The sequence below is a fragment of the Psammomys obesus genome, unplaced genomic scaffold (genome assembly GCF_907164565.1).
Source record: "Psammomys obesus unplaced genomic scaffold, mPsaObe1.curated_primary_1811, whole genome shotgun sequence".
In the NCBI taxonomy this organism is placed as follows: Eukaryota; Metazoa; Chordata; class Mammalia; order Rodentia; family Muridae; genus Psammomys; species Psammomys obesus.
In genome coordinates this window covers 11,574,151-11,599,612 of record NW_026595981.1, presented here as the reverse complement: position 1 = coordinate 11,599,612, position 25,462 = coordinate 11,574,151, and the positions used below count along the sequence as shown (strand labels likewise).

Here is a 25,462-nt window from a genome sequence, read left to right as displayed (position 1 = left end):
TTCTTCTTCTTCTTCTTCTTCTTCTTCTTCTTCTTCTTCTTCTTCTTTGTTTTCTTCCTCCTCCTACTTTTCTTCTTTAAAAAGTTTTGTCTGGGGAGAGGGATGTGCATAAGAGATAGTTGTTTCTTTTCATCATGTAAGTCCCAAGGATCCAACTCAGATCATCACACTTGGCAGCAAGCACCCTTACAATTGAGCAATGTTACATATCATCCTTCCATTCTGTTTGTTTGTTTGTTTTGTCTTTTTAGATATACTCTCACTTTGCAGTACCTAGGCTGGCCTTGACTTCATAATAATTCTGCCTCATACTGCATCATTATCATGCATCATTCTTTTCTTAGGTTTCTTTTACTTTATGCTTTTATTATTTTTTTTTTTAGCATGCTTTCATTTTGTATTGGTAATGGTGTTCTTGTGCCCAGGAAAGCATGTGGAGGTCAGAGGTCAACTCTTAGGAAGTCAGTTCTTTTTTGCATTATGTGGGTCCAGGGTCTAGAACTCAGAATGTTAGTTTCCGTGGCAAGCTACTGAGCCATTTTGCCAGCCTCTGACCTGATGTTTTTTATTTTTTCACTTTACCTTTGGTATCATTTTCGGGATCCTTTATTGTAGGTCTAGCAAACATCTAAGTTTACTTCTAGCATCAAAGCTGCCTCAATCCAGAAAAGAAATGTTAATCATTTATAATTCATAAATCAAGTGCCGTTAAGACACTTTGGACACATGACGTTGGCACATGCCTGTAATCCCAGCACTCTGGAAAGCAGAGGCAGGCAGATCTCTGAATTCAAGTCCAGCCTGGCTACAAAGGGAGTCCAGAACAGCCAAGGCTACACAGAGAAACACTGTATTTTAAAAGAAACTGTTAGAGAGGTGGCTCAGCGGTTAAGAGCACTGGTTGCTCTTCCAGAGGTTCTGAGTTCAATTCCCAACAACCTACATGGTGGCTCACAACAATCTATAGTGAGATCTGGTGCCCTCTTCTGGCGTGTAGGTGTACATGTAGGCAGAACACTGCATACATAATAAATCTTTAAAAACAAACAAACAAAAAAGACTGCCTGTGCTGGAGTGAAGAGTAATGTCTTAAAGAATCCTAAGTTTTAGGGTGTGGTTAAGGTAGTTTGTTCAGTACTTAACTTTGCTTGTTAGCAGTATGCTCACACCAGTTATTTTATGGGGAAAACCAAAAATTTGTTAGCTATTTATGAAAGACCAGGAAAACTCTAAAACCCACAGAGTACCACTTGCCCGCTGTCAGATGTATGAAATTATTTTACTTTGTCTTCTGGGAGAATTTTAGATTGAGCACAAAACCATTTTTACATGAAAATTGCATTTCCTGCCTCTCTTTATATAATATCACTTGGAGATAGTTATAGCTTTATTGGCTGGTATTCTTTTGAGTTTATCTGTGCTCCGTGTTACATAGCCATACCCATAGGGGTATTTATGTAGCCAAATAGTCATAATGCTGAAATTATCTTACATTATAGAGTGAAAGATAAACTTTTCCCCAATGTCTATAACTTTATAAGTCACAACTTAGCCCACAGGACTTTTCTGGGGAGCCTAGCTAGCATGATAATGTTGAAAGTCCAACTTTCTAGGGTTCCCAAGAAACTTGCCAAGTGCAAGGAATTGTTGGTCTGTATGCTAATGCACTCACCCCTACACCATCTCACAGGACAAAGCTCACTTCATCTTCTGAGTATCATCACTGGGGGTGTGTGTGTATGTATGTATATATGTATGTATATATACATACACACATATATAATACTAGATTCTTAGTTGAACTTTTTTTTGGTAGTTAAACTCCTATTTTCTTACAATTTTTTCAGCTTGTAATACCAGTCCTCAGGAGCCTAAGGCAGAAAGATAATGAGTCCAAAGATAGCATGAGCATCATATTGAGATAATGTCTGGACAGAAAAACCCACCCTGTAAGGTCCTAGACTGTTAGTCAGTAGCCCAACACTATCCTACCCAGGTTTCTTGATTAGCACCTAAAGAAAGGTTAATGGTACGCCTAAACAATGTTGTTAGCCACTTACTAAGAGTGTGACTCTGTAGCTCCTTACACTGTAGAACTGTTTCAGATCCACTATCTACTTCTTTCTTCATTTATCTTTATATCATGCTTTGTCTCTTGGAACTGCCTCAGTCTCTCTGGATAACTCACTGTTCTACCTTCCGTGACCCTTGGCTTTTGGAAGCTTGACATATGCCCTGGACCGTTTTTTTCTCTGAGACCTCCATGACTTGCTCCTTGACCTTCAGCTTTCTGATCAAATGTCATGAGAGGTTTTTCTCAAGTTACTGGACCTAAAATAGAAACTGCTCTGGCTAGGGAACTAGCTCATTTGGTAAAGTGCATACCACGGAAGCTTGAGGGCCTAAGGTAGAGTCCAGAACCCGGTAAAAATGTTCAATGTGGTGCCTCATGTTTGTAACCCTTGGTGATTTCTTGGTGAGCTCCCAGCCAGTAAAAAGTCTGTCTTAAATAAGGTCAACAATGTTCCTGAGGAATGACACCTGGGGTCATAGACAAATAATCAAATCTGTACCCAGTTTGTGCTCAGGTGTCCTGCATCATATTCATTGTAATACCCTCTGCTGTGCAAAAACCCTTGGTTTTTTTTTTTTTTTTCCCACTCTGAGGCAGTTTCCTTGAGTCACAGGACTGCCTGCTTAAGAGCCTGATACTCAGCAAGTAGGTGTTAAATTTGTGTATAGAAAACCTCTATATGTATTTACACAATTCCAATTTTTATATTTAAGTGGCTGCTAACAATAATGGTTAATAGCTTAGTATTTTAAAGTGTCTAGGTAGCCTGGGGCTGAAGACATGGCTCACCAGTTAACAGCACTTGCTGCCTTTGCAAGGACTTACGTTCAGTTCCCAGCACCTACGTGTGTGGTTGCTCACAAACTACCTGTAACCCCAGGGCAGCCAGTGCTTCTGGCCCTTGTGAGCTCTTGTATTCATATGCATATCACCATACACATAATTTAAAATAAATATGTAGAAATGTATAGTATTAATTTTATGCATGAACTGTTGTAAAGGTTTAGACGAACAGAAGACGCTATAGTTCTAGTCAAGAATGAAATAGCTATGTCATCTGCTTGCATGTTTTTCCAGTAAGTGATAAAGCTTGTGCTTTATGTGCACAGAAGACTCATGTGATCCACTGAGGTTTTTTAATGTTTATTTAGGAGGAAAAATTGGCCTGGAAACTTGTAATTTGTAGAAGCAGATATCCTTTCTAGAAATGATTGTAACAGCTGTCAGTATAGTATTTTCAGTTTTTGAGATAAGTACTCATATCCTAGGACTTTCCTCAGTGCACAGCCTGCACTTGGACGTTTACAGCAAATTTACAGCCATTCTATGTCGCTCGTAGACTTTTCTGAACCTTTCATGGATTAATCTTTGTGTGATTTATAATTGTATGGCTATAGCATTATACTTATGTGGCTATAGCCTAATCTTAAGAACCATTTTATTGTCTGATGTTGCTTAGTGGTGGAATACTTTTCTAGCCCGATCACCAGTACTGGGTGTTGGAGGGGGGGGAACAGAAACAAAGGAAACAAACAAACAAACAAACGCATTTTATTCTAACCTTAAAAAGAAGTGCCTACCATTGGGGAAAGTCCATCCTGCTTAGCATCTATTTCCTTAGTCAACTCTTAGAGGAATCATTTATTAAGGAATGTGTCGCTGTGTATGAATGAATTCCTGATGGAAACTGTTGTTTTTTGTGCTGTACCTTATGTCTGTGGAATATAACAGGACATGTATCAGGTAATTGCCCCACATAGGTCTTACCCTTACCTACCTGTCTATAACATCTCTGTCAGTCTCTAAGTAGGACTGTAGCTTTGTCTTTGTACTGATAAAAAGCAATTGGCAATTTAAAGATGTCTTTTCTTTAAATTCTTTGGTGTGTTTAATTCATGGCCATAATCACAGTGTTCTTTGTAGACTTAAAAAATATAATAATTAGAGGCTGGGTGTATTGGTATTGTTAGAGCTTGGTATTGGGGGAAGGGGCTAGAAAATAAATCATTAGTTTGAAAAAAATGTGAGCCTTCGTGCCACCAATGTGAGAAGAGTTACTAAATCAACTGCCAAATTCAGCTGAACTGTCTTTTATTAGCAAAAGCCCCAATGCAGTGACTGTGCACCGGTGCTGGTGGCTCGAAGATCTTAGTTTGTTAATTGTTTTATTAAGGGTGTGCATGGGAGGGGCTGTTTTGGGTGTGAATCTAAGCTTTACTTAGTAAAATGTATTGAATGGGGAGCTGTACACCTAGCTTTCGGGTCACTTGTTTCTTTTAACAGAAGAGCCGGGTTCATTTGAGCCTCTCCTCTCAGCACAGAAATGATTCTCATTTTACTTAGTGCAAGGAGGAAATTGAAGTTTCTCTTTTTTTCCTTCTCCCCTTTTCAGGAGGCAAAACTAACAGATCAGTTGCCACTTATCATCGTCTGTGATCGATTTGATTTTGTCCATGACTTGGTGCTGTATTTGTATAGAAACAATCTTCAAAAGTATATAGAGATATATGTCCAGAAGGTAAATATTCTTATACTTAGATAATTAACTGTATCACTACAGTATTCTGAATTCTTATCAAAAGTTTGGGGCTGGTAAGAACAGTCTGCTAGAGTAGCTTTGGTGTTTTGGTTTTTTTTTTTTCCCCCCAGATCAATCTTTCCTTTGATTAAAATTTTATATCCATGCCAGAATATCAAGTGTGAGAACAGAACTTCTGTAGTCAAAGAAGTTGAAAAATCTAGGAACTAAACCCCAAATTGCATGTCTTAAACCATGTTAAATCAGGTGTGAGAAACTTTCTCTGTTAACTCCAAGATACTCCAGCCAGGCCCTGAGCCATAACTGAAGCTTTTATGCTTAGTGATTTTCCATAGTCCTTTGCTGCTGGGGTCTTTGTGCTTCGGCATTTGCAGCAATTCTTGAGTAGAACTAATTAACCAAACCAACAAGGGAGACTAGGCAAGTGCTTTCACTGTGAGGTTGCTCTAGTGAGACTTCTGCCGAATTCCTTCAGGTGACTATAAACTTAGATTCAGAGTTTATTACTAATTTTTGAAAACAGGTCTTTAAAAAGAAATGGTCTTTGAGTTTTTAACTCAGTTTTGCTTATTAGTATAATGATGTTCTTTTTATTTTCTCTTTTTCAAACATAGGTAAATCCAAGTCGACTTCCCGTGGTTATTGGAGGATTGCTTGATGTTGACTGCTCTGAAGATGTTATTAAAAACTTGATTCTTGTTGTGAGAGGTCAATTCTCTACTGATGAGCTTGTTGCTGAAGTTGAAAAAAGAAACAGGTGTAGTACTGTTTTCCCCATTATAATAAACGAGTTTGCAGCTCCTGGAAATGTGTTAAATATTTGGAGTACAGCTGGTAGACTGTACGAAGCTACTCAGCACATGGAGCGAAAGTCAAGGTGGCAGCTGGTGGGAAGGGGACTCTAGCTTTCAGAGTTGAAAGGCTTTGCTCTGTTTTCTTTCTGAAGTGTGATTGTGTTTGTAGTTATGAGAAGATTGTGCTGTTTGTAATCTAGCGTGTCTGGGTTTGATTTTTACTAGATTGAAGCTGCTTCTACCTTGGCTTGAGGCCAGGATTCATGAGGGCTGTGAGGAGCCTGCTACTCACAATGCATTAGCCAAAATATACATTGACAGTAATAATAACCCAGAGAGGTTTCTTCGTGAGAACCCCTATTACGACAGTCGTGTTGTTGGAAAGTACTGTGAGAAGAGAGACCCACATCTGGCTTGCGTTGCCTATGAGCGTGGCCAGTGTGATCTGGAACTCATCAATGTAAGTGCTGCTTGCTGAGTATAAAGCAGAGAGGTGTATGTACGTCTGTAACTAGTTGTATTTCCAACTAGCAGAGTTTGAGTTTCTGTATGATTTTAGTTAATATGGAACAGTTTTGGATAGGCGGTACTTTTTTAAAAAGTGGCCCACACCTTTAATCCCAGCATTTGGGAATCAGAGGGAGGTGGATGTCTGTGAGTTCAAGGCCAGCCTGGTCTACGGAGCTAGTCCATGATAGGAAAGGCTACACAAAGAAACCTTGTCTCAAAAAAACCAAGAAAAGGAAAAAAAATTTTTTTTAAATAGTAACCCTCAGTCTGTATAGGCTCTTTCCTGATCGACACAGTGTTACCCATTAGTGCTGCTTGTGTTCTTGTCCACTGTCATGCAGACCTGATACATTAACCATGATATTAACCATGATACATACCTCATGGATTTGTGTTCATTTGGGTTCTGTTTTCTAAGAATGAAGAAGTACCTTCATATAGACACGAGCTCCAGTCAGTATGACCTTAATAGGATACTTTGAAAAAATTGTTTTCTTTCAGTGTTTTTGTATAGTTTAGGATCATAATCTTCAGTCTCTATTCTGAACTAGTTCTTCGAAATTTGTTTGTCTGTTTTTTTAAAAAATAGATACTTTTGCTAAAACTTACTTTTTTAAATTTGAATTCTGTTAAGTTTTTTAGGGAAATCATAACCGAAATTTTTATTGTGCAGTGGACACCTGAGTGGCTGTCAGCAAGCTCAGGGTCGCACACTCACCAGGTCTACCCCCCCTGCCAGGCTCTTACCCCTGAGAAAGGAGACACTGTTCTGTACCCTACAGACCCTCACAACTCCACCACACTCAACCCGTGTGGATTTGTTTGTGCACATGTATGTAGAGGTCAGAGGACAACTTGTGGGACTCTATTGTCTCCTCAACTGTATGGATCTCAGGAACCAAACTCAGGTCACCTGCCTTGGTAGCAGGTGCCTGTACCTACCAAGCCTGAGCATTTCATAGGAGTGTATAGTTTTCTTTGCTTCCTCTGCTGCAACCTTGGAGACTCTGCACGTGCTGGGAGAACACTGCATCAGCTGAGCCTCATGCCTGGCCAAAAGGAGGACAGAGACTTCTGAGTTTCCCTGGATTCTTGACATTTCGGCTAAAATCAAGCATTTCCTTAATAGTTCTCTGTGACTGGATTTCTAGATCATACATTTCTACTCAGAATACTGCTTAAGTGACATTTGCCCCATGCTGTTGCATTCAGAAGCTGTTTTCCTTCTTGATGTTGCCTGCTTCCACTGAATTGGCCACTTTCCATTAGGGGTCCTTTGATAAACAGATGAGCACACTCTGTCCTCCCGCCTCAGCCTAAGACATTGTTACTAGGCTGACAACAACGTGAGCCCTTTCTCTTGTTTATCAGTTATGGGTTAGAGTTCAGTGTTGGCACACTGCGCTGGCATGAGCAAGGCCCTTGCTCTTGCCAACACTGATTCCCAGCACTGAAAAAAAAAAAAAATTCATTTATCAGTCAATAGTCCTGGACTCATAGATTCCTGTTTTACTCTTTGGATTACAGTTTATTACTGTAATTTCTGTCTGTACACAGATTGTCACCTGGTCTGTTGGGGTACTTCATTTCTGATAAACAGCGCAGAATGCTCATTGTGAACTTTCCCAGCTCAGGGTTGCTCATTTTCCCTGGGGACCTACCCTTCTTAGTGAAGATGCCATTAGTAACCAAACTCTACCCTGGAGATGTATTTGCTTCTAGAATTGTTCAGTGGTTGGATCTAAGAAACTTATTTATCTATGTATATACATGTTTTTACATACATGCATGTATGTAAATGCAAGTACATGGAAAAGTAAGTATGTAAGAATAGCTAATGAAACACTGAAAGGAAGCTTTGAAGGTAACCAGCCCCGAATTAGAGTATAACACAACGCCTATAATTTAAGGCAATACAATACTAATGCTTGAACATCAAAAATAACCTAAGTATGGTAGTGCATGTCTGTAATTCCAGCCCTTGAGAAGTAGAGGCAGAGAGTAGGAATTTGAAGCTCAGGTACATGAGACCATTATCTCAAAACAAAACAAAAAAAAGAAAAATAGATGCAATATTAGGATGCTTTTCATAAAAGCCTGTAAAAGTTCTTTTTTTCCCCATTGTTGAGTTTTAATGAGAATATTAAATATTAAATAATGTGACATTCCCAAGATTTCTATATAGAAGTAATAGATTTCTTACAAAACAAAGAGTTGACATGATTGCAAAAAACTCTGTCATTATCTGTTGTCTTTACTTTTTGCACTGGAATTAACCCTTGCTATCTTAATTAGGTTTGCAATGAGAATTCCCTCTTCAAAAGTCTTTCTCGCTACCTGGTCCGGCGAAAGGATCCAGAATTGTGGGGTAGTGTGCTACTGGAAAGCAATCCATACAGAAGACCTTTAATTGACCAGGTAAAAATGGCAACAGTTTTGTTCTTTAGACTTAGAATACTTTCTTCTCATTACGTACCCAAATATACACAAATGGATCATGTGACTCTATAGCAAAAGGTAGAAAAAGTGAAAGAACGTTAAAATTGTACTACATAAATGTAAACACATGTATACATTAAATGTTATAAGGTAAGTGAAATTCTAAAAATATAAAATTATCTTAATTTTATCGTCATTAAAAGGAAATATTAGGATTGATTATAGATTTATTAACTGACACATGACTAAATTAAAGACATTTGAAATAGTAAATCAGCACACAATGAGTATTGATAATATAAAATACAAAAATCCAGCAGGGCGTGGTGTCGTACACATTTAATCCCAGCAGTCAGGAGGCAGAGGCAAGTGGATCACTGTGAGTTCCAGAGCAGGCTGGTCTACAAAGCGAGTCCAGGATAGCCAAGGCTACACAGAGAAACCCTTTCTCAAAACAAACAAACAAACAAACAAACAAAAAAATCCAGTGGGTTTTTTTGTGTGTGTGTGTGTTGGGGGGGGGGGGTGTCCGAAGCCTCAGCACTTAGGAGTTTTAGAGAAGAAGAATATGAGTTTGAGTTCATCTTGAGCTATTAATGTAGCAAGAGCTCTAATTCTTTCTTGAAAAGTGCAAGTAAGTATCATGGAGATTATTCTACTGTCAAGAATGAAGACCTAGGTTCTGATCCCTAGCACCACCCAAAAGCTAGGGTCAGGGTCCCCTGTATGTAACCCCAGTGCTGGGTGGACAGAGACAGGAAGATCTCTGGGGATGCTGGTCAGCTGGTCTAGCCAAATGGATAAGCTCCAGCTGCAGGGAGAGACTTGCATCAACAGGTGGAGAGTGACTGGGCAAGCGCCTGGTGCCAACCTTTGATACATGCACCTGCACACATGCACCAGGACACAGCACAGCACCAGAGGTGAAGCTTTCACCCATATGAAACTGCAATCTTGAATTTAAAGTACTGATTATTGCTCGTGCTATAATGAGTCTTAAGTTCTTCTGATAGACAAATAGATGCAGCATTATTGAAGAATAGATTTCTAGGTCCGAGTTATTCACTAACCCTCTGGGAACCATTTCCAAGTAGATAAAAGGCTTCCTGCAATCATGACAGCTGGGCATATGAAAGTAGCCCAAACCAGAGTTGTTTATTTTTTTATAATCTGCTGAGATTTGAAAATAAGGAACCATTAAAGTGATAGTGTTATTATGGATAATATTTGATTACCAGGGGAAAGTGAAAATTACATAATGGCTGATGTTAACAGTGTAATTATAAACAGTGTGTGTTCATGTATATTTATGTACAGAGATCTATGAGTAGCAGATTGTTTTTCATTTTATTTGAGGCTTTCAAATGAGAAGTTAACTAACTTATTCTTACTAGACAATGTCTTACAAAAATACATTGATTTTTTCTTCACCATCCACGTGTGTCTTCTGTAGGTTGTACAGACAGCCTTGTCAGAAACTCAGGACCCAGAAGAAGTGTCAGTAACCGTCAAAGCTTTTATGACAGCAGATCTTCCCAATGAACTCATTGAACTTCTGGAGAAAATTGTCCTTGATAACTCTGTATTCAGTGAACACAGGTATGCTGGCAGAGGATTGTATTGGCTTTCTGCTCAGTCTTTCATTGTGGCCTTTCAGTTTTAGGGAAGGAACAGAAAATAGATAGAGGCAGTTTCCAGGATTGTTACTCTCCTAATATTCTGTCTCTTCTCACCCTGTCCCTTGAGACAAATAACCCTCTAGTGCCACAGTGGTTATTCCTTACCATTGTGTCTTGGTTTCTAAAGGAATCTGCAAAACCTCCTTATCCTCACTGCTATTAAGGCCGACCGAACACGGGTTATGGAGTATATAAACCGCCTGGATAATTACGATGCTCCAGATATTGCCAACATTGCCATTAGCAATGAACTGTTTGAGGAAGCATTTGCTATTTTCCGGAAGTTTGATGTCAATACTTCAGCAGTGCAGGTAAATCTGGAAATTTCATAAATCGACATACTAGCTTTCTCTTGAAGCAAAGAATGCTTTGTCCTGTGAGGGTGTGCACAGATTGCTATCGCAGTAGAATAATCATAAAATCCTACCAATTTAAATGTAATTATGTTGGGTAAGATCCATTTTACTGTAACACCAATTCAAAAAATGTTACCCAGGTCTTGATTGAACATATTGGAAACCTGGATCGTGCATATGAGTTTGCTGAACGATGCAATGAGCCTGCTGTTTGGAGTCAACTTGCAAAAGCTCAGTTGCAGAAAGGAATGGTAAAGGAAGCTATTGATTCTTACATCAAAGCCGATGATCCTTCATCTTACATGGAAGTTGTTCAGGCTGCCAATACTAGTGGTAAGACTTCTTGTCTTTATGTTTTTGAGAACTCAGAAAACTACTAAGCCAAGCATTCAGATATCTAACTTAGTGCATGGAGGTTAGACACTTCCTGGTTACTTGTGAAAACTTTCAGCTCATCATCTTGATTCACCTAAAGACTGACTGCATTTATGAATTTAGAAGGTCCATGGGGAAGATTACTTTTGTTTTGAGGTCTGATAAAATCCTGTTAGAGCTCTGATACATAACTTTTAAAGGAAGCGTGGGGGGGGGGGGAGGTATCAAATAGTCTTAGGGCCAATAATAATACAGAAATGTAATGGAAAATTTATACTATTAGGCATATCCATTTTTATATTTGTCATTCTGTATAATGTTTCTTTGAAAAGAGAGTTGGGTTGATGTGGTGATGGACACCTGCCATCTTAGCACTTGGGGAGCTGAGGCAGGAGGCTTTAAGTTAATGGACAATCTAGGCTGTACACATAGTATGACACTTTGAAAAAAAATGGCAGGGGTCCTAATAGAATTAACAAATTTGTTTGAAAACATAAAATAAGGATGCTAATCTATGGGCTTATGTTTTCTCTTTACTTAGGAAACTGGGAGGAATTGGTGAAGTATTTGCAGATGGCACGAAAGAAGGCTCGAGAGTCCTATGTGGAGACAGAGTTGATATTTGCACTGGCCAAAACAAACCGCCTTGCAGAATTAGAAGAGTTCATCAATGGGCCAAATAATGCTCATATTCAGCAAGTGAGTTTCTTGTTCAAATTTGTGTGTGTGTGAGTGTGAGTGAGTGTTTAGTGATATGCGTTTATGCAGGTGCATGAGAAGGCCGGAGGACAAGCTCTGTCCACTTAGAGAGGGGGAAAAAATAAAGACAAGTTCTCTTGTTGGCCTGAGTATCACTAAGTACTTTAAGCCAGCTGGCCAGCAAGCACAAAAGATTGATCTGTCACTGCCTCAATGCTCACACCATCACACCTAGTTTTTTTGTTGTTTTTGGTGATGGTGGTGGTGGTGGTAGTGGTTTTTTGTTTGTTTCTTTTTTGAGACAGGGTTTCTCTGTGTAGCCTTGGCTGTCATGGACTCGCTTTGTAGTCATGGCTGGCCTGGAACTCACAGAGCTCTACTTGTGTCTGCCTCCCCAAGTGCTGGGATTACAGGCATGCGCCACCATGTGTGGCATCACATGGCTTTTTATGTGGGTCATGGATGTTAGACTCGGGTCCTAATGTTTGTAAGGCGTGCACTTTTTTAAACGGATCTATCTCTGTATCTGCACATTTTAAAAACATGAAAAATCAATTATTGAGCAGCTTTATCTCCTTGGCAGAATCAACGTGTTAGAGCTAAGAAATTAAATTGTTTTTAGGAGAGATAGAATGTATGTCTGTTCATTCATTTTGTTTGTAATTTTGGAGATAGAATTTCTCAGTGGAATAAAGGGTAGTGCCTTGAACATGGGACGCTCCTGCCTCGACCTCTGGGTGCTGGATTACAGCGTATGCAGCCATACCTATCTATTCCTCAGTGGTAAGACAGAAATATGAAAAAAAGGAATTGAGCTGAAACCTCTATTTTACTGATCTTAGATTGTCTTTTCTCCCTAGGTTGGTGATCGTTGTTATGATGAAAAAATGTATGATGCTGCTAAGCTGTTGTACAATAATGTTTCTAACTTTGGGCGCTTGGCATCGACCCTTGTTCATCTTGGTGAATATCAGGCAGCAGTTGATGGTGCTAGAAAAGCTAATAGTACTCGAACATGGAAAGAGGTAATCTAAACCCAAGTTTGAATGCTGAATTAAGATTCCTTGTGAACATTCTTTTGTACTTCTGAGTTGAAATAACTGTATTTACATCTGGATTCTAATAGTGGCAAATGTTTATTCTAGGTCTGCTTTGCCTGTGTAGATGGGAAGGAGTTCCGTCTGGCTCAGATGTGTGGACTTCATATTGTGGTACATGCAGATGAGTTAGAGGAACTTATCAACTACTATCAGGTAACGACACCAGGCCTTTATGTAAATTGAGACCTTTGTACACATGCCCTCTCCTCTAACTGCACATTTCCCTTATTAAGGATCGCGGATATTTTGAAGAACTCATCACCATGTTGGAGGCAGCCTTGGGACTGGAGCGAGCTCACATGGGAATGTTCACCGAGCTAGCTATTTTGTATTCTAAATTCAAGCCACAGAAAATGAGGGAACACCTGGAGTTGTTCTGGTCAAGAGTGAATATCCCTAAGGTAACCAGTCCTCACCACCGGGAGGCACTCTTAACAATTTAAAATACCATTTCCTTTGTTAGGTTGATAGCAAGAGTCAGATTTGCTTCTAAAGCAACTGGTCCTTGTTCTGCAGGTGCTGAGAGCTGCAGAACAAGCTCATCTTTGGGCAGAGCTGGTGTTTCTGTATGACAAGTATGAAGAGTACGACAATGCCATCATCACCATGATGAACCACCCCACTGATGCCTGGAAGGAAGGGCAGTTCAAAGACATCATCACCAAGGCATGTGCACTCAGAAGGGCGGGGAGGAGAGGGCTCATCGGGGAGGAGCTGGCTTCTAATCATGGGTTTCTCCTATTTTAGGTGGCCAATGTGGAATTGTACTACAGAGCAATCCAGTTCTACTTAGAATTCAAGCCTCTGTTGTTAAATGACTTGCTCATGGTGCTGTCTCCACGCTTGGATCACACTCGTGCAGTCAATTATTTCAGCAAGGTAACTGTTTTAAACTGAATGTCCTAGTGAGGATTTCAGTGTAGTTGAATGACTGTTGTCAACCGTGGCTGCCTTTCTAACAAATGTTATTTTAAAGGTAAAGCAGCTACCACTGGTGAAGCCGTATTTACGCTCTGTTCAGAACCACAACAACAAATCTGTGAATGAGTCACTGAACAACCTTTTTATTACAGAAGAAGATTATCAGGTAAAACCTTCGGATTCTTGTAAATACTTAACATCAAGCTCTGATCAGGTTTAATGCTGGCATGTTCTGTAATAAAAGCTCCTGCTTTATTTTTCTAAGCAGTGGGCACGTGGCTGCTTACGCCCTAAACTCAGCAAAGTTTTTGGAATGGTTAAGTGTTCTAATTTATGACATGTTCTAGAGTTTGGCTTATATATATTTTATGTGTTTCTTGAGGAAACAATTTTTTTTTGGGGGGGGGGGGCTTGAGACAGGGTTTCTTTGTGTAACAGAGCCCTGGCTGTGTGGACTCCGACCAGGCTGGCCTCGACCTCACAGATATCCACCTGCCTCTGCCTCCTGAGTGCAGGGATTAAAGGCATGAGCCACCATACCCACCCCTGAGGAAATTACTTAATGTCTTAGAATCTGTCTTTTGAATTTGCTCTTTTGAAAGATAGCACATAAATAGAAACTGTCTGGGTTAAGGTAATTGCTTTTTGTCCTTCGCTTACTGTTGGCCTGACTGGGACTTGCCTGATAGTACAGGCGTGTCTCAGGCTCAGGCATCTTGCAATCCTGAATGCTTGAGGTGTAGACAGTTCTGTCTCAGCATGCCTGGCTCAGCATGATTTTGCTTTAGGCTTAAGAGTCCAGTCTATAAGGCTGGATGTCATGTTGAATTATAGGAATTGCTTCCTGACAGCATAAGTTCTTGTCCTCATTACACATTCTCCCAGTTTCATACCCATTCAAGTTAATATCAATACTGGAAACCTTAGAGGAAATTACACTTTCAGAAAATTATACAGTATATTTGAGGATTTTATTTATTGTTTGAGAAGTAGATCGGAAGATTGATACCGGAACACAAGTTACAAACTTTTGTAGTTTGATGTTTGAATCTATGTTGTTACATGTCATGCTACCATTTAATTTCCTCCCATCAAAATGAATTCTGGAACATAAGAGTTAAACTGAAAGCCTCTAGTTGACTTCTGAATGGTTTTGTCTCTCAAGGCTCTGCGAACATCAATAGATGCTTATGACAACTTTGACAACATCTCACTTGCTCAGCGTTTGGAAAAACATGAACTCATTGAATTCAGAAGAATTGCTGCTTATCTCTTCAAAGGCAACAATCGCTGGAAACAGAGTGTAGAGCTGTGCAAGAAAGACAGCCTTTACAAGGTTGATAAAGTAGGGGTGGGGTGTGCAGGCAACCCATGGTGTCTTACAAGCGATCTTATTGAGCTGTTAGTTTGACGGCTGTGAGAATTGGCAGTGTGACTCTGTTTTGCAAAAGTGGTTTTTAAGTTAGTGGGTTTTTCTTTACTTTCAGGGCTGGTTTAAGTCTGAATGTTTGGGTTAACCTCTGTGTCCTTCATTGTTTCCTCCAAATAGGACGCAATGCAGTATGCCTCTGAATCTAAAGACACAGAATTGGCTGAAGAACTCCTACAGTGGTTTTTGCAGGAAGAAAAAAGAGAGTGCTTTGGAGCTTGTCTCTTTACCTGTTATGATCTTTTAAGGCCAGATGTCGTCCTGGAAACCGCATGGAGGCACAACATTATGGATTTTGCCATGCCCTACTTCATCCAGGTTATGAAGGAATATTTGACCAAGGTAATGATGCTCAGAAGTATGCTCAGAGCTAATAATCTTTAGGATATTTAAAATTTTTCATGCATATTATTTTTCAAGTTTTTTTCTCTAGTGTAAATTATTTGATCATAAAATGTTCCTATTACTTGGAATTTTTCTTAATAGTTGGCATGACTAGGAAGGGAATGCAAGCTTTGTCCGTGTTTATGCTCTTTATTCTTATAGTAAATAGAATTCTGTTTTAATATTTGAAATATTGTAAAATTAATTCCTATGACTCATATTTCCATGTGTACTTTTATAGATTTCTTTTTTTGTTTGTTTGTTTGATTCCTGACTTCATGTCTTTGTTTCTCATGGGGAAGCTGCATTGTATTAACAGCCCGATAATTATCACAGATTTTTGATAATCAAGTACCTAATTTAAAAATACTCTAGGAAGTTTGCATTTAATCATGTTTCCTAAATGCACATTAAATAAACTAATGAAAAACCTCTTACAAAATTTACTGTTCATTTTCGCATCTATTTTTGATGTTAGAATATTTTTTTTGCTTGCCCGGAGTTACTAGCTTTATGTATAGAAAATTGAAATGACTTTTAAAAATCCATTTTGTTGAGTAAATCAAAAGCTGAAAAGTGAGGCCTCACTTCTGATCTCTTCAGCATGCCTGACTGAAAGAGGGGAAACAGCACTAACAACCCCTGTATAGAAAGATGTTCTCTGTTAGGAGACCACATAACTAGACGCCTCGTGTTGCTCTCACAGTTTTTAAAGGGGAAGATTTTAGTTTATGTGTAAGTTCAGTGTGGTTACAACAGTTGCCACAGCTTAGCACAGGTGAGAGAAGCTTCTTTCTTACGCATAATGCCACCTTTTGAGACCTGGCTGCTGTTAACCGAAGTGCTGTCCATTTTACTAGGCATTACGCTGCTTCCTTTCACACTGACTCAGCATAAATTCTTCTGCAGTGAGCTTTGAAGTTAAACAGGATTCTAAATTTTGCTTCCGGATGCCCTTTACTTCCACTCTGCTCCTCCCTTTTTTAGTGGTTAGATGTTTCTCCCTTACTTTGTTGCTGATTCTACCTTTTTATGCTCAATATGGAATTTGATTTTTTTTTCTAAGCTGCACCTTCTGAATTCCTTTGCAGGTTGATGCAATAAAGGAAAAGGTGAAAGTTGATTCTTTTCCATCTTTAAGTCTGGAGGACTAAGTCTAAGGAATTTGCATGATTTTTTTCCTTCCTTTTCTACACTGCTGCTGCTGCTTACCCCCCTCCCCCCAATAAATTTTCACTAAGCCTCTGCAAGTCCCTTGAAACATAACTATAATAGAGCTGTAGGACATTAGTAGATGTTTGCTACTAATCGGCTAATAGGCTTTAGGAAGGGCAGGAGGCTAATCAGTAGTTGGTTCACAGTCTCTCTTTAATATATTATTAAAACTGAGCATGGTGAGTTTCAATATTAATTTCAAACTATCAGGAAATTTCTTTTCCCTGTCAGGGTATCTGGACCGTAGTAGGACTTTCTTAATATTTGAAATAAATTAAAACATCCTTTTTTATTTTGTGAGCTTGCCTGACAGTTGTTGAATTTATATCTGTATGTACATGCCGTAAGAGGCTTTTGGAGTTCTGTGGGGCTTTTTGTTTGTTTGTTTGTTTTCTGGGGTTTTTGTGGTATTGAAGGACTGTGATCCAGTTTCTGATCTCTTGATTCTTACTAATTTTTTTTGCTGAAAGTAGATACAAGAGATACTAGCTGCTTCCGAAGAGACTTTCCTCATGTTTCTCCAGGTGTCCAGTTCTCATGGTGCTAATCCATTTTTAAGAGGAACCAAAATCTTTTCAATCATGAGAGAGCCAAGCTTGCTGTAACTGTTGCTAAGCAACATGGATTATTTATGTTTATAACAAGGCAATATTAACATCTATCTGTAATAAGGCATGCCTTTGAAACTACCTAAATTTGCTAATAAACATTAGTTGGCTCATCATCCAAGAATGCCAAATTTAGGCACCATTTGGTTGCTGCTTTCTTCAGTGGCTTTCTTCATCCAGTATAAATGAAACAAACTTTTAAAACTTATGTGTGGTGTAAAATTATGTTTAGAAAGGGTTTGGGAAGTAAAGGAGTGGTAAATTTTAAATGAATTTGGGTGGGGCCAATGCCTTGGGATCATGTTGATCAGACTGGAGTCACCACTGGAACTTAGGGCAAACCTGAGTAAAATGCATTGTGTGTGAGGCCCTTCAGCAGCTAGTAGGCAAGGCAGTTCGAAAGCGTGTGTGTGAAAATGGGTAATTGAACTGTAGTGTTATGCGTTGTTTTAAATCAAGCATGTATAAGTCATTGCAATTACATCATACTACGAAACATAAGAGCATTGCTGTGGGCTGTGTGTGTTTCTTGAGAGCCTGTATGGCACAGTCATCTTCAGATCTCACTTCTTGCTTCAGTACTTTTGCCTTTTTTTCATGCACACATACACCAAAATAACTGACTGCATGTTAACTTTTACTCTGCAACAGATTGCAGTCTTTGTGGAAAAGCCTTTTGCATTTTAGTGGATTTTCAATATTACAAATGGAACTGATTTTAGTGACATGCTTATGTCTAATTTTTCTTTTTAAACTCAAGGATCAGAAACTTTTGTTACAACGCTTAACAAAAGCTTGTGTTCATAAAATCTCCCATTTTTTCTTTTTTTGTGCAATCTAAATTGGGCTTAAACAAAAATTGGATGTTCCTGTGCCAGAGGCTATCCCGTTACAAAAAAACATCAACACTTTTTCTTATGTTGGTGTTTCTCCTCTGGGATTTGTGTTTTTCCACTTCCTCCTAGTCTATCAGTGACTGGGCATTTGGATAATGCTGGCTCTTCTAGACTCCCGTGTGTTTCTGTATCAACATTTAGCCAGACATTAACTTACATACATGTCTGTTCACTTGAGATTTTTTTTTTTTTCCTTGAAAGTCTGGGGATGTATTATGCAGTGCTGGGTTTTTAGGTTTCTGTTTTTGTTTTTGTTTTTTTTTTTTTTTATTTTAATCTTAGAAATTAACTTATATACAGGCATCCCTGTGTTTCCTGGATAACTTCTGTAGATCATTCTCACATACCAGCTAGCTTAGCAAACCCCAGGTGGCCTTGATGGCATAGCTGTGCTTTAAATTGTGCAGATGAATTAATTTGTTGTAAAGTTGGATGCCAAATAGTGGGTATTTCACATAATCCTTACATTCCATGGTAGTCTTTAATTTGATATTAGGACAATTTGTAACATATTGCATAGGCTACAAAATTAGAGAATATTATAAAAAAGCAAACCACCACCCATGGATACAGTGAGACTCCCAGGAAAAAACCCCACAAATCCTGAGACAAGACAAAGCATACCCATTTTCCTAGGGTAGACAGACTACTGAAGCTTGCTTCTCCAAAGTTCTTTGACAAGCCTAGATTAGACCCCGATTGCTTTTTACATGGAGCAATTAAAATAAAACATTGTCTTGAGCTGTCTTATCTGGGACAGGCATTTGCTGCCAAGCTTGACACTTAATTCTCTCCCTGGACCCACATGGTAGACTGAGAAAACTGACTTCTGCAAATTGTCCCCTGATCTCCACATGCACACCATGGCACATACTTGTCATCCCCTGTCCCCCAATAAACACATGTAATTTTTAAAATTAGAAAACTACTGTCCTAATAACCCTCTGTGCCTGTATGTAAACTCAAAGGTACTATTTTACATTTCCAGTAGAACCCAGATACTGCATTAGCATTTTTAAAAGATCAAGTTTTTACAACTTTTTCATGGATCTCCATGTTTGCTCACATGTACCCAGCCCCACTGTCTTCTGAAGGAACATATGAAGCTCCTCTCTACACTCACATTCCTAGCACACTTTTGGCCTTGAAAACAGCACTTAAGAACGCCAAAACTTGAAATTTAGTCATACAGAAAAACTGGCTTAGATGCCAACTTTTAAATACAGTTTAAAATACAAATACGGTATAGTGTAAAGGCATTGGAAGTATATGATACAGACAATTCTGTAATACCAGGGTCTGTTGTTTTTCTCTAGTGTGTCACAGACTTAGAGAATGAAATTATGTTAGCCCCATAGCGAACCCGTAGGGCTGATGAAGTGGTGTGCCAGAGTTCCCCTGTAGATCTTAAAGGATCTGGGCAATACCACTCCTGTCTTTCATTCATACACTTGGACTGATATTATCTGATATTGCCCACTTTGATTAGCTAGTATACAATAGCCATTTATTTCTTTGGCTTTCTTCTCAGAGTTGGGGCCAAGTCAGGCAACCTTAGTTACTTCTCCCAGCCATGTGTCATTAGTATTTGCATTTTGTCTCAGTCAACCAAGGAAAGTGATGTTATACAGCAGGACTGAATATGGCGCTCCTGGAGACTTAGGTCTCAGTCTGTAAACGTAAGCCTCAGCAGGGCTGTGCGTAGTTGTCACAGCAGCCTATCCTGCACAAGTACTTGTCTAGCCATTTCACTTTTTTGCAAACCTAAATCCCCTGGCAAAGGAAGTCTTGATGGTTCATAAATTCCTTATTACCTCTGATAGTGTATACACTTCATTTAAAAAGTGCTTTATTCTCACTTTCTCCCTTGCTCAGGCTGCATCCTAGCATGTCCAGTCTTAGCCTGGCGTGAGCTGTTACGGCATTTATAAATACCTCCTTCCTGAGGGTTTATAATGACAGTGCTGAAAAACACTATGACTGAAGTATGAATATTGCCATTGAATTTGAGGGGGCCTGAGAATGTTCTTGCCAGTCTGTTTTATTTTGACAGAATTTAACATACTAAGGCTTTTCCACTCTCTGCCATAAACCTAAGTTTGTAATGCTTTTGAGGTTCTAACGTGACTTGTTTTTCTCTAGGTGGATAAATTAGATGCTTCGGAGTCACTGAGAAAAGAGGAAGAACAAGCTACAGAGACACAGCCCATCGTTTATGGTAATCTGTCTCTTTTTAATTAAGCTCAGAGGGTATATTAGATTGTTAAATGTGGCAAGCCTTGAAAGGGGCAAAATGTTTGCTAAGTAAGGAATAGGTCTCCCAAATATTAGCATTTTCCCCAGAGGACCCTTTAAACTCATTTTGATGGTATCCCTTCTGATAATCATCCTTGCACAGAGTGTCTCAAAGATAGTTATTAGAAATGGCCTAGGCTTTTCTGTTGCCTGATTGAAGACTTAATCTAAAGTCATTAAGAAAGAAATAACAATGAATTCAGTTTTTGGAAGAACAAGTAAAGCAAGGCTGTCTTCAGTGGGCTTTGCATAAAGAATACATCTTAACTTTAAATCTAACTAGGACAAAGAATGGGGGTTGAGTTTCCATTCAAGAACTTTCCAAGAGATAGAGCATCCAGACCCTCAAGTAATTCTTTAAAGCAGTTTGACTTCCTCTTTTACTAGCGTGTGTGGGTTACTTATCCTTTGTGTTCATACTTGGTGAACATTGCATTTGAGGAGTATGATTAAAAGTTTTATAACCAGGTGTTCTTTGGAAAGAAATAAGAAATTTGTCTCAGGCAACTAAGAAAATGACATTATAGAAATCTTTATTATAATGATTGTTGTTGTTATTGCAGATAAGCTGTTTGGAGGAATTTAGGGGACAGGGTAGTTTTGGTGAAGGAGTAGGGAGACCTAAAATACTACATGAGGTTTGACAAATTTGAAATAGGTAAAAGAAAAAGGGCTGTGTTTTTTTAGTAGGCGTCCATGGACTGCTGGCCCTTTGTGGAGTTTTAAATAGGTGGTTGAAATCGGGTTAGAATTTTTAAGAAAGTCCAGAGGTGATTCTTTGGTAACCAGTTTCCAAAAAGCCCCCAACACTTGCTCACCAAATACAATTTTGGTTGTGCTACAAGGGGAAAACAGGGAGTCAGTTGTGCTGGGAGAACGGTAGCTTGCATTCTAGTGGGAAATGATTTGCCGGGCTAGGGAGGTATTGTGTTTCTCTCTCTAAAAGCTCTTTACATGTCATGTTTTCTTTATGTGGTCAACAACTATTTCAGCTTCATCAGCAAGTATTTGATAGAAGGTATATACGTTCTCGTGTTTTTCATACCTAATGCATTGCATATCTAGTGCATATTTGAATGTGTCTTTTCTATTGCTGTCTCTAAATTAGCGCTGGATTCTTTGCTAGAACCATATTAGGTTTCATTACCATTCAGATGTTTAGAATCAGAGATTTAAATTAACTTTAACAACTTGTCAGGTTTTTCTGTGCTAAAATTTTAGACACTAAATGTATTGTATATTCTGTGATAGGCTTGTTGGCAGATGTATGGCCTGATGATGTCAAATATGCATGTGTTACTGCTTTACATATAGGGTGTTTGGCCCTCAGCCCTGCACCGTTGGCTTTTCTTAAGACAGGAAACCTTTCTCAGGGCAAGACTGTATTCCAAATTGGGACAGTCAGAACTGCCTCTACACAACTTACTCAGTAAATTGTGATTGCGCTGCTAGAGTGAGCATGATGATAGCACTAACCCTGGGTGCTGACAGATCTCCTCTTCCTTGTAGGTCAGCCGCAGCTGATGCTGACAGCAGGACCCAGTGTGGCAGTCCCTCCCCAGGCACCTTTCGGTTATGGTTACACTGCACCACCATATGGGCAGCCACAGCCTGGCTTCGGGTACAGCATGTGAGATGGACGCTGGTCCCGTAGCCCCCTATTTTCGTACTGAAGCATCGTCTACCCACTTCTCAGTTATAAATGGGGAAACAGGCAACGTGTTCTTGTAACCTTTATTTCATGAAGGACTACTTTTTTGTTTCTAACTATAGACTTGGATCGCCTATGTTAAAACCTTATTTTCACATTCCGCATCACTAGAACTTCTTTTCAAAGGGGAATAGTATTCATGTGGGCTTTTTCTCCCCCCTCATTCTTTGAAGAACTGCTTACTATTCAATCTATTGTGAAGAACCTGATTTGCACTCTGTAGTGTTTAAAGAAACAAACTCTAATACTGAATCTCTTAAATTTAGTGTATGTAAACAGCTTTCAATATGTATTGTCTAAATGCATTTAAATCTCTTTTACTCAAAGAAAAGCTAAAGTGAAAAGACTGGTATGTGGCCATGCAAGACTGTCATTGCCACAAAGACAACACTAATCAGTATATGCTACATTGGGTCACAGAGTTCCCCCAAATTATTTGAAAAATGCATACAGACAACTTGCCTGATTTTAAAATGAGTATAAAAGGCCCTTTAACCTATGCAGGTTTCCCCTTTATGCATATAGAAATGCTAGTGTGTTTTGCTCACTTGATGTGTAACAGGTGCCCTCATGTTGTGCTGTACCCTGTGCTTTTTCTGTGGGACCATTCCATTGAGGAACACGGAGCACCCTGACCCACACGTGTGTGTTTCCTAACCCTTCCCTGAGGTTTGTGTATGCTGGCTACTGTGGTGTTTTAGATCACTGAGTGTACAGAAGGAAGAATTCAAACAAAATATTGCTGGTCTTCAGTTTCGTTTGTGGAATTTGAAATTACTCCAACTTAAAATAAATTACTGGACTGTGGAAATAACATGTAGAATTGCAGTTTTAATTAAAATACTTCTCAAACCAGAATAGTGGTGGTTTTCATAGTTCCATACTAGATACTGCTGGAGCATTACAGGGAGGCATAGAGGGAAATTATTAAAGAGACATGCATTATGCCATTTGCATTCCTCTAGATAAGAAAGTATATGTGGTAGTCTTAGAAACCGTTACTAAATAGTGGGCTCCTTCTCAGGTTTCCAACATTTTAACCAAATGCTACTCCAGGGTTTTAAGAATTTCACCTAAGTAACTCATAGGTGTTACACTGACTTGAAATAAAGGTATATTTTTAAAAGTAGTTAGCATGGTATTTCTTATGGACTTAAAAGGTACCAAATTTGCCATGGCTGATAATACTGCATTTAGTGAGGGGCTCAGATCCCTTGGGACAGTAGTTAAGCTACCCTGTGCTGGCTGGGAATTGAACCTGGGTCCTCTGGAAGAGCACTCAGCTCTTAAAACACAGAGCCATCTCACCAGCTGTATTATACTATTACTGTGTCCTTGAGGATCTCTCCTCACCCACCCCATCACCTCCTGTGATGCAGTTGCTACTTAAAACCATCCATATTGGGCAACACAAGGAACAAAACCACGGTGATGTGCTGGCCAGTCAGCTGTAGGGCTTGTTTTCCTCCCCACAGACTAAGTAAGTACCTTGCAGAACTTATTCCAAGATTATCATTTTATGCGTATGGTGCTTTGCCTTGATGTTTCTGCATTATGTACATACCTGAGGATCAAGGAAACCATTGCTCCATTCTCTCCAGCCTGTTGGTTTTTTTGATTCAGGGCCTCTTGTATACAATCCAGGCTTGAGATCCTTTTTCTCAGCCTCCTGCATATGGGAATTATAAGTATGGACCACCTGTCAGATTATTTTTAAATCACAAAATGCCCAGCCAAGGATTGGAATGTGATGTGTGCACTAAAATGGGAGGGCAAATGAGTTGGTAATAAACTACCTTCACTAACATTACTCTTGAGTTCATCACTGGGTAGGTTCTAGATTAAGAAATGCAAAATAATTTACTAGATAGTTAACTATAAAACTGTTGCGTTAGCCAAGAGAAAACAGGGTTGGGGGGATTAATTGGAGGGTCATGTGAAAAGCTATCTATCTGATCTAGTGACACAAAACAAAAATACAACAAGAACTATTTATTGATGCAGAAAACATGCATCTGCTATATAGAACAGAGGAGCCCTTGCCTGAGGCTCAGTTCCCAGCACTGCAAAGTTTGTTGTTTGTTGGTTTTCTTGGCTCAAGTCAAGCACTTTGTACACAGCAAGTGCTGTAGCCCCTAAACACTGGTTTTTGTAGGCTAGGGGAGATCTTGAAAAGGTCCTCAAACTCTTCAGTTGGGTTTCCCTAAACACTGGTATTTGTAGACAGCTAGGGGAGAGCTTGAAAAGGTCCTCAAACTCTTCAGTTGGGTTTTCCTTGAAATGGCTGGCACATTTAGTTTTTGAGGAAATGTATGCCAAATGCTCAGGTTTGGGCAGTTAAGACCCTCTTTCTGTCCTCGACAAGAATCTCATTGTTAAGACCTGCAACTCACAGAAATCCTCTGGTCTCAGCTTTCAGAGTGCTGAGATTGCAGCAGTGAGCCACCAAACCTGCCTGGCTTCAGGGTTAAGTGTGTGGTCAGGGTGGGCACATGTGACACCTTCCACTTTACAGGCTTTAGGGATCAAACTTGGGTTATCAGCCTTTACCCACTGAACCCTAATTTCATTTGCTGAAGGTTTTACTTTTAATTATACATATAGTGCTTCTCTATGTAGGTGCACTAACGAATGTTGATACCTATGGAGGCCAGACTAGCTCTGAAGCAGGTAGTCATGAGTCAGAAACCAAAAAAAAACATGGGTTCTTTGTAAGATTTTTAACTGCAGAGTCATCCCTCCAGCCTCTTGTTTCTGTTCTTATAGAGATGTCCCATGAAATTAACTGAGTTCACAGGTCAGTGACACCAGCCTTTTAGACAACCAGACAGTAATGCAAATAGTCATGGGTTAAAAAATGCTTTTTATTTTTTATTCATTGAGAATTCTATACACATATACAATGTAATGTAAGCCTAGCACCTCAACCCCATTCATCTCCCTCCCAAGTTATTCTTTTTTGTAAGACTGCAGTGAGGACAATCGACGCTGACCTTGTGTGAGTGCATGCTGAGCTGTCTGCAGGAGCGCGGGCAACCCTGCAGGGAGGACTTCCCTGAGAAGACTAACTACTGTGTAGCCTTCAGTTCCCAGAGACCCTCCCTACAGAGGCTGGAAAAAAAAAAAATACTGCTCTTTGTTAACTGCTTCATCAGTTCAAGTGAACCTTTACTGTGAATGTGGGGGCAATGAAGGACATGATGGCTACTTGTTCAGGTAGCTCACAGTGGGAACACTGAAGAAAATGCCTTTCATTCCAGCTAAGAGTTACATAGCGACTCCTTGGGCTCTGCAGAGTCGCTTTGAGAACTACTCCCTAAGAGTCCTAGGAAATATCTACCAAGAATAGGTGAGACAGAAAAATGATCTGTTACAGAATTAACAATTTTCACCGTGTCCTTGTAAGTAAGCCCTTGCTTATTACAGGTCCTTGAATCA

At 39.4% G+C, this 25,462-nt stretch overlaps 1 protein-coding gene across 2 annotated transcripts in view; it reads left to right on the top strand.

The window, feature by feature from the left end:
• Window positions 1-22,882, top strand: part of Cltc (clathrin heavy chain) — a 62,289-nt gene extending 39,407 nt beyond the window's left edge. The window contains exons 15-33 of one of the 2 annotated variants that reach the window (XM_055619463.1): window positions 4,467-4,592; window positions 5,228-5,370; window positions 5,633-5,867; window positions 8,213-8,335; window positions 9,810-9,955; window positions 10,163-10,346; window positions 10,532-10,724; window positions 11,308-11,465; window positions 12,326-12,490; window positions 12,611-12,718; window positions 12,799-12,966; window positions 13,082-13,231; window positions 13,313-13,444; window positions 13,542-13,652; window positions 14,652-14,822; window positions 15,036-15,257; window positions 16,391-16,411; window positions 20,161-20,236; window positions 21,823-22,882. In XM_055619463.1, the coding sequence (XP_055475438.1) occupies window positions 4,467-4,592; window positions 5,228-5,370; window positions 5,633-5,867; window positions 8,213-8,335; window positions 9,810-9,955; window positions 10,163-10,346; window positions 10,532-10,724; window positions 11,308-11,465; window positions 12,326-12,490; window positions 12,611-12,718; window positions 12,799-12,966; window positions 13,082-13,231; window positions 13,313-13,444; window positions 13,542-13,652; window positions 14,652-14,822; window positions 15,036-15,257; window positions 16,391-16,411; window positions 20,161-20,236; window positions 21,823-21,947 (2,757 nt within the window). In that variant the 3' untranslated portion in view covers window positions 21,948-22,882. The remainder of the gene's footprint in view (window positions 1-4,466; window positions 4,593-5,227; window positions 5,371-5,632; window positions 5,868-8,212; window positions 8,336-9,809; window positions 9,956-10,162; window positions 10,347-10,531; window positions 10,725-11,307; window positions 11,466-12,325; window positions 12,491-12,610; window positions 12,719-12,798; window positions 12,967-13,081; window positions 13,232-13,312; window positions 13,445-13,541; window positions 13,653-14,651; window positions 14,823-15,035; window positions 15,258-16,390; window positions 16,412-20,160; window positions 20,237-21,822) is intronic. The other variant, XM_055619462.1, reaches the window with a different exon arrangement.
• Window positions 22,883-25,462: the final 2,580 nt, after the last annotated feature.